This window comes from Eptatretus burgeri, chromosome 2, assembly GCF_056783735.1.
Source record: "Eptatretus burgeri isolate ZD-2024b chromosome 2, Ebu_testis_v1, whole genome shotgun sequence".
NCBI lineage: Eukaryota > Metazoa > Chordata > Myxini > Myxiniformes > Myxinidae > Eptatretus > Eptatretus burgeri.
This window is the reverse complement of record NC_140962.1, coordinates 89,078,014-89,093,540: the sequence shown is the minus strand read 5'-3', so window position 1 is coordinate 89,093,540 and position 15,527 is coordinate 89,078,014. Positions and strand designations below refer to the sequence as shown.

Sequence of the window (15,527 nt, the reverse complement as noted above, 5' to 3'; positions counted from 1 at the left end):
ATGGTACACCTATTTTTTTAACCGGGGTATACACCGGCCCAGTATACTGGTACTCATTTCGCCGACCTCGGAAGGATGACAGGCTGAGTCAACCCCCTGGTGTATTAATTCAGTGGCTCAACGGGGCTTGAACTCAGGACCTTTTGGATCCCAAGCCGCTGCCCTAACCACTGCGCCAACACCAGGCTCATATGTATATATATATATATATATATATATATATATATATGTATGTATATATATATGTATGTATATATATGCTTGTATATATATATGTATGTATATATATATATATATATATATGTATATATATATATATATATATGTATATATATATATATATATATATATATATATAGATAAATAAATATTTATATATATATATATAAATATATATAAATATATATATATACGCGTATATACATATATACATACATACATACATACATACATACATACATACATACATATATATATATATATATATATATATATATATATATATATATATATATATATATATACATACATACATACATACATACATACATACATATAATATATATATGCATATATATATATATGCATTTGTATATATACATTTATGCTCCCTGATGCATGCTTCTCAGGGAGCTGCCATCTTGGAACTGCTCTGCTGATGTCAAATGTTCAATGTTGCCAAATCTAAAACAGGCAAAAGTTGACTCTTTCCCATATAACATATGTCATGTACAACTACAAACATTATATTTTCGAATTTATATCGCCATTTTAAGGTTACTTCTTGATTTCCCCTCGTATATACATACACACACATTAGGCTATGATTTTCCCATTCCTCATATATTATAGGTTTTCTTTCTTTCCAGATATGCATGTGGACTGTCTTGCAGACAGCATAAATGGTTCTTCTTTCGCATCTGTGCTCGGTCTCACACCAGGCAGAGATTGATTCAACCAAACCTGACATCTGACTTAGTGACGGAATGGGCACTGCATAATGAAGCAGCCATTAAATTGCTTTCCCATTTACAATATGGATGTTTCGTTGTGTGTTTTGTGAAAGTCGACTTACCCAAAAATTTTGTCTCTAAGTCATTGCCTCATGTCACTAAAATGAGGTTTTTATTTTATGTGCCTTTGTTGAGGCACATAAAACCTTTACTGAGGAGACAAGGAAAGAGGAAAAGATTGCAAAGGTTTTCAGGCAGCTATATATCCATTGAAACGACTTTTCACTCATTTGCATCACACTGTTTTTGAAGAAATCTTAACACATGTACTTTCAGCTCGGTCATTCACAATAACTCCACCGGATCATTGTCAGCAGGTAGAAAACATCCCCTGTCATAGTTACTAGATTCTCATCGATCAAGTAGAGAACATGCCACGAGGTACTTAACATTGTTTTTGGAAAGTTTGGGTTTTCTTCCTCGACCGCTTTTATTGTCAACAGTGCCAATTTTGCATATCCTCCTCCCCGGCTGAAACATGAATCTATATGCTTTTATAGTGATGCTTCCTTTCTAGGAGTAATAATATTCACCACGCATTCACCACATTACAATTATTTCACAGCCTAAGTTTTTATAGTCCCGTGGGTGTCACAATTACTGATTGCATGCATGATTGATGACTGGGACGGCTTGTGTCCAAGTCTTGATGATGTTCACCAGAACTCAATCCTTTGTCACAACCCACCTAAAGATGCCAAGGAAGTTATTGAGTGGATCCATGTTGTTATTGTCCTATTTATCCCTTCCCATATCGGCCAAGTGAAACAACACTCTCAGCCATGGTTCACTCCTGTTTTGTGCTGCTGCTATTGTCCATCGCAATCGTTTTTTCAATCAGTATCATCATGTTGGCTCGAGTGAGGCACGTCACTTGTTTTATCTTGCAAGCCTCTACTGCAAAGGAGTAATCGAGAATGCTAAGCAGCAGCATGCAGGATATGATTGTGATTCTATTTCGAGTCAACTACTAGGTTCCAGAGATTTTTGGACAATCGCTAATGGAATTGCTTCTCAACTATAATTTATCAGAAATTTGTCCTCTTCAACGACCCCAAAGTGCTTACTTCTCCTTTTGAAAAAAAGTCAACCTCTTTGCTGAGGGTTTTGCTGCAAACTCTACACTTGAAGACCACAGACACTCATTGCCTACTTTTCCTTCTAATGTTGACACCAGTTTTTCTACTATTATCATCACACCCAGAAAAGTTTCTCAGATTATTCAAATACTTATGGAACTAGATAGAATCCGTGGAATTGCATTGAAGAGGTGTTCACCAGAACTGTCCTGTTCTCTCAAAATTGTAAACGCTTGTATCTGTCAAAGTCTGTGTTTCCACCCAGCTGGAAGCAGTCTTCTATATTCCCTGTCTTCCTAAGGCTCCGATGACAAATAAGATCCTTCCAACAATTGGCCTAATAGCCTTCTGCCAATTATGAGCATATTGTTTGAATCCCTTATCAAACTGCAACTCATGAGTCATCTGGAAACCCACAACCTCCTCAATGATGTCCAGTGTGGCTTTTGACATTCAAGATCTATTGGTGATCTGTTCTTTCCATCATCACTGAATGTGTGAATAGGGCTTGTGATCATCATGGTGAAGCCAACAATGTTGCTTTCGACATCTCAAAGGCTTTAACAAAGTGTTGCACAAGCGGTTTTTATCCACAAGCTAAAATCATGTGCCATTTCTAGAAAATTGCTTGCTACAATTTATGACTTCCTTATAAATCGCCAAATCTCTGTGGCACATGAGGACATAGTGGGGAGGCTTAGCCCAAATATTCAAAAGAATTGTGCATTTTGTGATACAAGCACCAAATTTGGCACAAATGTACATTAATATATTGCAAACATTTTCAGATATTGGGCCACTTGAAATTCTCTCTTTATGTCCGCCATATTGGATTTCAAAATGGCCGCCACCTGAAATCTCCATTTGCTATTATCTCTGGACGTAATGCAGCTATTGACTTGATTCTGGTATCTAAATGTATGTTTTTGGGGGCAAGGAATCCAATGGTAGTGGCCATGATCCAGCACTCACACAGTGATCCAGCACTCACACATGATCCCACACAGTGGCCATGATCCGGCACTTAATGGACGTCGTGAAGAATGCTGTGAACACCTGAATCCTGGACAGACACCAGTGGTCACCGTTGATCAGCCACTGTTTGCTTTGGCCAAGCAGATACAGTGGAAGTGGCCAGAGAGCTATGGTGAAGACCAGATAGTGGTGATGTTTGGTGGCCTCCACATAGAGATGGCGGCACTGAGGACACTGGGGGACTGGCTGAAAGGGAGTGGTTGGGTGCAAGCACTTGTGCAAGCCGAGATTGCGACAGCAGGGACAGCAGACTCATTCCTGCGAGCATCCCATGTCTTGCGCACAAGAAGAGCACATCAAGTGACTGCAGCAGCACTGTACATCCTGCAACACCGTGCCTACAACCACTACTGTCTGGGAGAAACCAGGGATGCAGAGGACCTTCCGGAGTTTGAAGACTGGTGTTGCCAGAGAGGAGAAGACATCCCCCAGTTTCACTACTGGGCAACCGTGCTGGAACTAGAACTGTTGGTTCTCGTGTATGTGCGTTCTCTCAGGCAGGGATCATTAATGATGCACCTCGATGCTCTGACAGAGCTGGTCCCCTGGTTCCATGCACTGGATCACACCTACTATGCTAGGTGGATACCAGTGCACCTGAAGGACATGGCCGAACTCACCATCAAACACCCAGATGTAGCCAGGAAATTCAGGGAAAGCCATTTCACCATTCAGAAAACACAGAGGGTGTTCTCTTCAATCCCGATTGACCAGGCACATGAGCAGAATAATGCCGGCATCAAAGGAGACGGTGGAGCAGTTGGGCTCACTGACAACCCTAGTGCCCTACATCGCTGGATGGTTGCGGGACCAGAAGTTGCCAGGGTGATCGAAGAATTCCAGGATGGGAACCAACACTGGAGACGGCAAACAGCAGACACATGTCATCATGATCAGACACCAAGTGTACAGGCCTCATTTGTGAAAGATGTTCGCTCTCTCGTCGGTGTCATAGAGGAGATGGGCAACCCATTCGAGGAGGAGAGTCAGGATGTAGTCAAACTGGACACAAAGGAGATCGCAGATCCTGCTGCTGTGGAGACCGTGATGAATGCCAAGAGGATTGGCCAAGAACAGTGCGAGGCTTTCACCAGAGAGCGTCTGTTGGACAGAACAAAGGCAGTGGATGCACCCATTCCTCGTAACAAGCTGAAGGTGTTCAGCACTTCCACTCCAAGAAGCCAGAGCATAGGTCAGAAACAGCTCGCCTCCATCAAGAATGACCGTGAACTCTTCGCACGCCTGTACATTGGCTGCCAGACAAGGGATGCAAACCTTGAGTAGTTCTTTTGTCACGAGAATCAGGCATGTCCTCCTGCATTGTCTGATGTTGGAAGCCTCTGCACTGGTACCAAGTGTGATCTCCTCACATGCTTGGAAGAAGTCTCCGACACAAAGACAGAGACTCCTGTCACAACCTGTATTGTGCTTGATGGAGCAGCCATCGTCCAGATGCTGAAGCCGGCTGCATCAAAGACCTTTGAAGAGTATGCACAACAGATCTTCATCCCATATATTTCCATGAAGCTGCAAACAGTGTCACGCCTGGATCTGGTCTGGGATACTTACCTTGCTGATTCACTGAAAGGTAGTACACGTGCAAAGCGGGGACAAGGTGTGCGGAGACGTGTGGTGGCTGCCGCAGCCATACCAGGAAACTGGCAGAACTTCCTACGAGTGGACAGCAACAAGACCAAGCTGTTCAGGTTCCTCTCAGCAGCTCTCATGGAATGGTTTGACCAGGAGGACAAGCAACTCGTCATTACTGATGGAGAGGCAGTGCTCAGCAAGCCACTACTGCCAGATCTGACCCCACTCGCCCCATGTAACGATGAAGAAGCTGACAGTCGGATGTTGCTGCATGCATCTCACACAGTCCAGCATGGACACCATGCAATACTCATCCGGACTGTAGACACTGATGTTGTGGTGCTGGCAGTGTCCCTGGCACAGGAGCTGCAACCAGAAGACAAACTGTGGCTGGCATTCGGAACAGGCCAGAGTTTCCGATACCTAGCAGCACACGGAATAGCAGCTTGATTGGGACGAGAGAAAGCTCGTGCACTGCCAATGTTCCACGCTCTAACTGGATGTGACACTGTGTCTAGTTTTCATAGACATGGCAAGAAGACTGCGTGGGCAGTCTGGACGGTACTGCCAGATTCACTGAGGCATTGCTGCTGCTGTCATCTGCACCTCGTGACATACCGGGCGATACAATGCGCATCATCGAGAGGTTCATGATCCTGTTGTATGATCGAACCAGCAAATGCACAGACATTGACAAGGCCAGGAGGAAACTCTTCGCAAGGAAGAACAATGTGCAGCTCATCCCTCCAACGAAGGCAGCTCTGGAGGAACATGTCAAGAGGGCAGTGGATCAAGGTGGACATGTGTGGGGTCAGATACTGCTGCCAGCACCAGAGCTCCCTCCACCAACCAACTGGGGTTGGTCAAGGACTGGAGAAGGACAGTACACACCTTACTGGACCAGGCTAACTGAGGCAGCTCACAGCTACATTGAGCTGGTTTCTTGCAAGTGCAAGAAAGGGTGTGTGAGGCGCTGCAAGTGCAAAACGGCTGCCCTTCAGTGCACAGCCCTCTGTGTGTGTGAAGGGGACTGCACATGACGATGAGTCAACAACATACATGTACTTGTGGCAATGCTGAACTTGTTAACATGACACTGTTTATGTACACGTATCTTCAGTACCGGTATATACCTAGCCTCAGATACCAGTACACCTAGCCTCAAATACAAACCATGTAGCATGTCAGTATTATACCTGACATTTACAGAACTAAGACATTCTTTTCAAAGTATTGTGTTGAATCCAATATTTGCCTGGATAATTTCCAAATAAAATTATATAACAGACTGTGATAGATAATATTAAGTTGAAAATGGTACCATTGGATTCCTTGCCCCCAAAAACATACATTTAGATACCAGAATCAAGTCAATAGCTGCATTACGTCCAGAGATAATAGCAAATGTAGATTTCAAGTGGCGGCCATTTTGAAATCCAATATGGCGGACATAAAGAGAGAATTTCAAGTGGCCCAATATCTGAAAATGTTCGCAACATATTAATGTACATTTGTGCCAAATTTGGTGCTTGTATCACAAAATGCACAACAGGTTTTCTATGCTGCTACACTAACAGTCGTTCCCTGCCCATAATATAAACAGTGGTGTTTCTCTGGGCTCTGTATTGGGTCCTACATTGTTCTTCTTTTATATCAATGATCTGCACGATTGTATTCTTTCACAGTTAGCCATTGATGCAGATGACTCAGCACTGTGTACGCCCTACCCAGGAACCATGTCTCCTCCTTCCCGTGTCCAGGCCAGTGCCACTCTCAATCAGGACCAAGAGAATGTGATTAACTGGGGAAATGACTGGCTCATTACTTTAACTCAAAGGAAGACTCACTTGTTGTCTCTGTCCAGCTCAACATCAACCTGTTGTCCAACCCTGTCTATGCAACTTTGCAGGAACTCCCTGTTATCTGTCTGCTTGGATTGGATATCAGCTCAAACCTCAGCTGGGAAAAGTATATCTCTGGTGTAGCTAAAGGTGCCTCTCAGTGCCTTGGCTGCTTATTTTGTGCTCGGCAATACCTTGCTCCAGATGCTATGCTCTATCTATACAAGGCCACAATACAACCTGTCATGGAGTATTGTTGCCATATTTAGGCTGGTGCTACGGCCTGTCACCTCAATCCCTCCTTGACAAGAGTTTGCCTAATCCCGGAAACCTCAATCCGTCCACTGTTCTGTGGCTTATTTGAGCCTTTACTAAAGTTATTTTCATGGAATGTTCTCTGAGGGTCTCTCACAGGTTGCTCCACCTGAGTGTACTTTTAATCACTCCACATGTTTGGCAGTTTCGTCCTATCCATACATTGCATTTCCTGAAGACAAACACGATGAGGTACTCTTCCAGTTTCTTTCCCTGCGCTACATCACTTCAGAACTTTAACTGCATCCCGCTTCCCACTCAATCCCAACCTACCTGAGTTGAAGAGGAATGTAAATACATTTGTTCTTTCTGATGTGTGTGTGTGTATATATGTGTATATATATATATATATATATATATATATATATATATATATATATATATATATATATATATATATATATATATATATATATATATATATGCACACATGTGGAGTGTGACGAGTACGCCGCCAAATCCCCATTGGACATAGTCCAGCACCAAAGCATCACGTTCAACACAGAGGTTTTAGCCCAGTGACTGTCAAAAAGACAAAGATTATGTGGTCAACTTCAGTTATATATCAAAGGAAACCACTGATCCAGATTTTGGGCTTATTTGCCCTCATCAGCATGGCATTCCAATAAATATCAACCCAATGATGACAACAATCGTCGTTTATACATCAGACGCACCTCCTGACTGTTATGGGGAGCATCGCTGCAGATTATGTCTCACACGAAAAAACCGCATAATCCACACAGAACAACCATCTGTCTGCCACCCAGACGATTGTTCTCGCCCATGTAAACCATTCAACTGGAAAGCACGTGATGTGATCGGCGGGAAAATCAAAACATGTGGAGTGCAATGAGCACTCCGCCGATCCCCACCTGACACATTCCAACACCCACCAATATGTATTAATGTGTATGTGTGTGTATAATGTATATGTATGTATATATATATATATATATATATATATATATATATATATGTATGTATATATATATATATATATATATATATATATGTATATATATATATATATATATATATATATATATATATATATATATATATATATATATATATATATATATATATATATATATATATATATATATATATATATATATATATATATATATATGTATGTATATATATATATATATATGTATGTATATATATGCATATATATATATATGTATTTATATATGTATATATATGTATGTATGTATATATGTATATATATATATATATATATATATATATATATATATATATATATATATATATATATATATATATATATACATATATACATATACACTATAAAAAAGCAAAAGTCAAGTATTAATGAATGAATTCTAGAATTAAATGAATCCTAGCACCACAATTATAATACTGGTAATACTGGTATAATCCTTACTGTATACCTACTTTTGCATCCCACTGTATATATATATATATATATATATATATATATATATATATATATATATATATATATATATATATATGTACATACACTATATATATACACACTATATATATATACACACTACATATATATATATATATATATATATATATATATATATATATATATATATATATATATATATATATATATATATATATATATATATATGTGCCAGGTGTTGGCTTAATGGTTGGAGTGGCATGCTTTGGATCCTAGGGTCCTGAGTTCAAATTCTGCTCAGCTCTTGAATTATTACCAGGTGGGGTTAACTCGGCCTGTCATCCTTCTGAGGTCGGCAACATGAGTGCCAGCTTGCTGGTATACTGTGTCGGAGTGGCCACCCATCCAGGATTGTGCCCAATAGCCAAGGAGACTGCTTAAGCAGTACCAACGTTCTGCACAGAGTATGGTCCCAATCTCCTCCTCCTACACATATACAGTATATATATATATATATATATATATATATATATATATATATATATATATATATATATATATATATATATATATATATATATCTTCTTCTTTCGGCTGCTCCCGTTAGGGGTCGCCACAGCGGATCATCCGTATGATCCGCATCGTGATTTGGCACATGTTTTACGCTTTACGGATGCCCTTCGTTTTACGGATGCCCTTCCTGACGCAACCCTGGTCGCCTCTTACGACACAGGGATATGGTACACCTATTTTAACCGGGGTATACACCGGCCCAGTATACTCGTACTCATTTCGCCGACCTCGTAAGGATGACAGGCTGAGTCAACCCCCATATATATATATATATATATATATATATATATATATATATATATATATATATATATATATATATATATATATATATATATATATATATATATATATATATATATATATATATATATATATATGTATATATATATATATATATATATATATATATATATATATATATATATATATATATATATATATACACTTTCCTTTGTGTCGGTCCCACCTTGAGTTGCCTTTGGTTTTGTGGTGGGTGAAATTCCATTAAATGATGAAAACAAATCACAGTGTACTGCATGGTATTCATGAAGAAGTTCATTTTTACATACGAGATGTGATTGTGTCAGTAGTTTTTGAGTTTTATACCCAGTTTTTCGTGTTTCCATAATTATTTCCAATACTATATTGTAGAGAAGCCTTTGTGGCTGTGTCATGTGTCATCGGTGGCATTTCAAGCAGATCATGCATATGACCTTCAGAAAACGATGTCAGCAAAGCACATTTGTGCAAGGTTGCCAGATTTATGGAGTGAAAGTGGAAAATGTTTTTGCTGAATCCCATGTGATGTGAAGTTACATCAGAGATTCACAAGGTTGTCGAAGTAATTGAACCTTTGTAAACAATTTTTGAGTACCTAACAATTCATCATTGCACTGCTTCCAAGCTGTGGATGGAAATGTGTTCTCTGGCACATACATGACTTCATTAAGGTCCTGTGGTGTCTTCTGAGGCTTGCAGTTAAAAGCAGAAATCCTTTTTAAAAAAATTTCCATTCCTCTTTTAATCACAGCCCCCAATGGATTTTGCTTTGATCTGTTTTCATTTATTTTTTGCTTCCAGCCAAAAGCATGAAACTTGAAGTGGTTATGTGTGCCTGTGTCAGTGTAGATAACGCTTGCCTCGGCACTCATGAGAGTTTAAAATCCCCATTTTGCGATTTATTTTCAAAGTGGAACATGTATTGTGTATGAGGTATTTTGCAATCATTGCTTTTCTGTGATCTGTGAAAGAGATACACCAAACACTTATATTCAAACAAAAGTGAAATCTACTCCACTAAAAGTGTGTGGCTTTTCAGGTTTGCTAAATTGACAGGATTGTTTTCTTGAGGTCTTACAATACCATATGATTCCTTGAGAGTGTGACAGGAAACGGTGCATGTTATAGATGTGACAAATGTAAAATGGTTGTTATATGTTACAGATGTTATATTGCTGGGTGTATAAACACATACTGCAAATCATTGCAGAGCTTTAGAAATACATTTTGCTATAACAATACGGTGAACAAGTGTATGTCAGAAACTCTTCCTTACCTTGTCCCCCCATAAAATTGACCAACCTCTTTTCCCTGTGCCGTACCTCTCCCTCCAGCTGTACCTCCAAGAATACTCACAAAAACTGAAAAGACATATATTGTCCAAGTTGGAAAAGCTATAGACATTGAATGCAAGGTGTTTGCCTCACCTGCAGCCTCTATCTTGTGGTACGTTTTACTTTTTGTTGTTCTGCACATGAGAAATATATATGTATATATATATATGTTACATTACATTCGAGTATACATTCACACATTGCTGTTGGGGGATGCTGTCCATAATAGACACCAATATTCTTTCAATTTTCAATGTTCATGGCAAGCAACGAACTGTATCAATAATGTTACAAATTGATCACACATTGTGCAATTATAGAAACACCCAATGAATATAATTGTTCTTGCCTTAAATGCTCTCCTGGTATTTTATCAAAACTCATTTTGCTCATTTGTCCAACAACGAGTACAATTGAAGAATTGCAGAGGTCTTCGTTGAGCTGAAGTTAACCCTCATAATTTGTTGTCTTCACTTAAAATATATTCTCAAAGCCATGCAGCATTTATGAATGTAGAATCACATTGCTCTGGATAAAAGTTTCACATTCATCATTAAATACTATTAGAAATTATTTTTTCATATCAGAGATGGAATTGATGACTCGTTTCTGTTGGTAGTGTGACCATTGATCAATGTGAAGTTTAATTATGATTTTTTTTCTTCAGCTAATGCAGATAGTTTAGCTGCAATAAGGTGAAATGGGAACCTTTTATAACTACTTATACCTGCAGGAGCAAAAAGATTTGTTTTCAGAATTGGCATTGTTTCCCACACGCAATACCCCCTCCCTCCCTCTGGCAGGTGTCAGTAGTTAAATCACTTGCACTATATCACATGCACAGGTGAAAATCGCCAGTCGTCTCCCCAAACTTGCTGGGGTCAGGGGGGTATTTATTCAATGGCCATGACCTGACCATGGGTACCCCAAGCACTTATGCAAAATTTAGTGGAAGCCATCCAAGCCATTTTCACTTCTATAAGGAACAGATGTACAGACATTGCCTTATTTTATACAGTCAGATTGGATTTATTGGTGAATATCATATTCAGAATTTGATCCGTTTTCTTTGATGCCTGATGATTAAAGCTGAGAGCAAATTTTTTTAATATATAAGGGTATATGCCCATGGATGAGTTGAGCTGGATGAAGATGTAATGCTTTCAGTGTTTAACATTTTTGAGACCAGTTGCCTATCATGAATATTTTTGTTGAAAGAAGTGATTAATGCTGATATCTTGACTGATAATATCTTTTGATTATTTTGTCCCATTTCAACAAAATGGGACACTAAATAGTCTTGCTTTGGTAAGAATTGACCTCTGAACTTGCACCAAGATCAGAATAACATCTCTAAAACTGTATCTAAAAGAAAGATATGCTCATAAAACACAATATACTTATAAGTAGTTGGTTTATGAGTGGGGTGGGCAAATAATGAGCAAAATTAGATAAAGCTTGTTCAATCACTGTAAAGGTCATGAAAATCAGTGCAGCCATTTTAGGGGCTTCCTCCAAGCAAGATCATTGATTCTTGATCAAAATATTATCTTAACTAGCAGAATACCTTCCCTACGGGTGATCTTGTTCCAAGCATGCAACACGTTCTTCTGACACATACCTTTATTTGAGCATTTTATAGGCAACTGTCAGCTCTGCAGGGACAAAAAAAACAACAACCTGGGTTACGTGCAAGAAACAAAAACATACCGAATGCTGATAATTTAAATCACCTCATTGCACTGGAAATGTGGGGACAGGAATAGTGCACTGTAAATGGTAGAGACTTGTAATACCCTATTACACCTGGAGCAGTGCTACATGATACACAGTTACATCGAGAATTTGTCCTCTCCCTCCCCCCACCCCCGCCCCCTCCAACCCCACCCTAAAGACCACCTGCGAATATATAAATACCCTTATACATTAATGTGGGTCATGCTGATCCAATATAGCAAGTCTGGATGTCATCAGCCCAGAACTATAGGAGGAGTAGCGCAACAAGCAAATACACACACAAACAAACACTGGTCCATGAATTGTAGTATGGATTATTGACTAACTATGGACAGTGAAAAAAATATTGCAGATATCTTTATGCTGAGTAAATATTGATTAATGGTCACAGGTTTAAGGATGTGCAAGGAAGCGTGCTGGGAGCTCCACACTACAAAATCCTCAGCAACGGCACACTGCACATCACTGAGGTGTGGCAAACAGACGTTGGAGCCTACACATGTGTGGCAAGGAATGAATTGCGTACAACGCAAATCGTTGCATACCTCAAAGTCAAAGGTTTGCCATACATAGTACTCTTTGCATTCCCTGGGTTTTGTGAACCTTGCTTCTGATTTCATCAAGGCAGATTATAAATTGTTAGATCAATGACTCAACTTCCTTCTTTTGAGCACTAGCCACTTCTGCTTCATATATTCTTCTGACCTTCACATTTTCACAACATTTACATGCTCGGAAATATCTAATTTAGGGACCCTATCCATCAAATCCTGGGCAGTGTCTGCTGGTTGCATAATTACTAAGGCACAGTGATGCTACGGATGCTTTGCTCTCAGAGATTGGAAGATAAATTTGCAATTTTGTCAGAGTACTCATCCTCAATTCTTAATATGTGACAAGTTTATAAGTTACAAAATTGCTTAATTTGGACTCTTACACATGACTTCCTCACTGACCCACTCTACAATTTAAAATTCATTCTCCCACTTTCTGCAGAACCAACGCGACTGTATCCCCTCGATGAAGACACAGTTGTCCGTAGGGGAGAGGATGTCAGCCTAAATTGCTCACTGCGGCATGACCCCAGCCTTGAGTACAGCATCACATGGCAGCATGACAGCAAGGACATAACCTCCACAGCAAGGTAGAGTGTCTCTTTGGCCAACAACACAGTTTTGTATTGTGAGTGCCTGTTTGAGATCCTCATTGTCCAAAAGCTTTCAAAAGAATGATTTCTAAATGCATTTCTTATTGTGTTTCTCATGTTAATTTCTTCTGTAATCATGGTGGAAAACAATTTCACTCAATTCGTCGGTCCTCTACCAGGATATCACCATGAAGAATACATAAATTTATACTTTTGTTCATAAATATTTTCTATATTTTAGAGTCGCATTGACTTTATCTATAATAACAGAAAAAATAATAATTTGCTATTCTTTATACTTTTATTTGGTTGCATGCACCTTTTTCCTTAAAGAAAAAAAAAACTTGATATAAGATTGGGGTGGTTGGGATTCTACATTTTTTTAAAAATAAAAAGACACATCCAATCAAAAAAGTAACTCGATCTACCCAGCTAATCTTGTAATAAACAAGCAATGACAGATCCAGTCTCAAACAAAATTTCACCCCCTTCCAAGCAGGCTACCCCATGCCAATAGACTCCAAGCCTCAATACGTGTCCGCTTTTATTCCTGAATGGACAATTCGATTACTGTCATGTGGCAGTGCCAGGGGTCAATTGAGGATGGCTTGTATATACTGTACACACTCACATACAGCTATAACAACAATGATGATGATGATCTAACTATATTTTTAGTGCAGCAACATGGAGGTGTTTTCCAAGCGCAACATATTTTGCCTTAAAAAAAACCCACCTATATCAAGTTATAGAAAATTTTAGAATGTTGCATGGCAAATGAGAGTCACCATGAAGCGTAGGAGACCACAACAGAACATAGACGGCAGTGCAGCAAATGAGATAGGTACACAAAGTCGACCCCTTAGCTGCTTACCATATTCAAATATAGATACATAGCTAGCTGAATGTGGTATGTCACTGCGATTGTGTGTACCCATTCACTGCAATTTTAACTTATTTTGTTGCATATCATCATAGAGTTACAAAAGTCTTGATATTGGAACTTCTTGGCATTAATTTCTAAAGCAACCAAAATCTTTCAAATGACCACTTTCATGTTTTTCAGCGATAGGTTTTGGGTTTAAATGGCAAAAACACATTAGGCTCATGATATTAGGCAAAACCATCAAGTATATTTCAAAACTCACAATGGGAAAGAGTTTTATATAATGCCTGATTTGCAGTAGCAAATGCATTGGTTTCCTTTCAGATTTACAGTTGACGGATCCATCCTGATGCTCTCAGATGTTACAGAGGAGCAAGAGGGTCAATATACCTGCCTTGCAAAAACTGAACTTGATGAAGATTTGACCAGCACCTGGCTCATGGTCATTGGTATGTAATTTTCTGATATCATGATGTCATATTGTTTTGTGTATGGCCCCCTCCTGAATCGCAAGCAATTTAATATTAGAACTGTACCCTCCATAAGTTAAAATCCCACATTTGGATAGTGTGCTGCCTGAATGCTAGTTTGACACACCTCTGTATCAAAACATACTGCATGTGATTAGCCATTGGGAATAACATTATTAATTTATTTCCCTCAAGGAGTTTTCAATGAACCGAATCAGTTAATGCCGGAAAGATGGTTGAAAACTAGATGCGTGTGCAGGAACTTAGAAAGACATAATTTAATCTTGAACATGCACATGAGACTGCAGGAACAGAATGAGACTGAAGGGGATGCCGGATGAGACAATCTTACCCTAACTGACCGGATTAAAATAACTCGACCCTTTCACCAAGCTAGACTACACTAGACAACCTTACCCTTTAACAAATACATATAGGTGGTGAAAGTCCTATTACTTGTGAAACACCTATGGTGCTACATATCTTGCTACTACCCCCCTACCCCACATACAGTACATTGCAGTATTTTTATTTTCATTGTCATCATTGTTATTATTGATATTATAGATTTTTATCATTCCCTTCATTGCCTTGTACTGTACATCTGTTCTACAAACCTAACTTCTGCTTACGGCACTTGCATAATCTCAGTGTCGCCATCACCATCTCTCTCGGGACAGTGTCGTAGGCCTCCTCCAGGACCACAAATCCCAATGCCATCTCACCTTGCACTTCCAACCTCTTCTTCACCAGCTGTCTCAGCGTGAACATCCCATCCGTCATCTCCCAATCCTTTCTAAACCTCTGCTGTTGTTCA

The 15,527-nt window shown here is 39.2% G+C and overlaps 1 protein-coding gene across 10 annotated transcripts in view; it reads left to right on the top strand.

Annotated features, from left to right (window-relative positions):
• LOC147032529 (neuronal cell adhesion molecule-like) overlaps positions 1–15,527 on the top strand; it is a 486,552-nt gene that overhangs the window by 414,785 nt on the left and 56,240 nt on the right. For all 10 annotated transcript variants that reach the window (XM_085870245.1, XM_085870240.1, XM_085870241.1 and 7 more), the window contains 4 exons: positions 10,471–10,582; positions 12,599–12,765; positions 13,204–13,351; positions 14,565–14,689. In XM_085870245.1, coding sequence (XP_085726371.1) covers positions 10,471–10,582; positions 12,599–12,765; positions 13,204–13,351; positions 14,565–14,689 — 552 coding nt within the window. The remainder of the gene's footprint in view (positions 1–10,470; positions 10,583–12,598; positions 12,766–13,203; positions 13,352–14,564; positions 14,690–15,527) is intronic.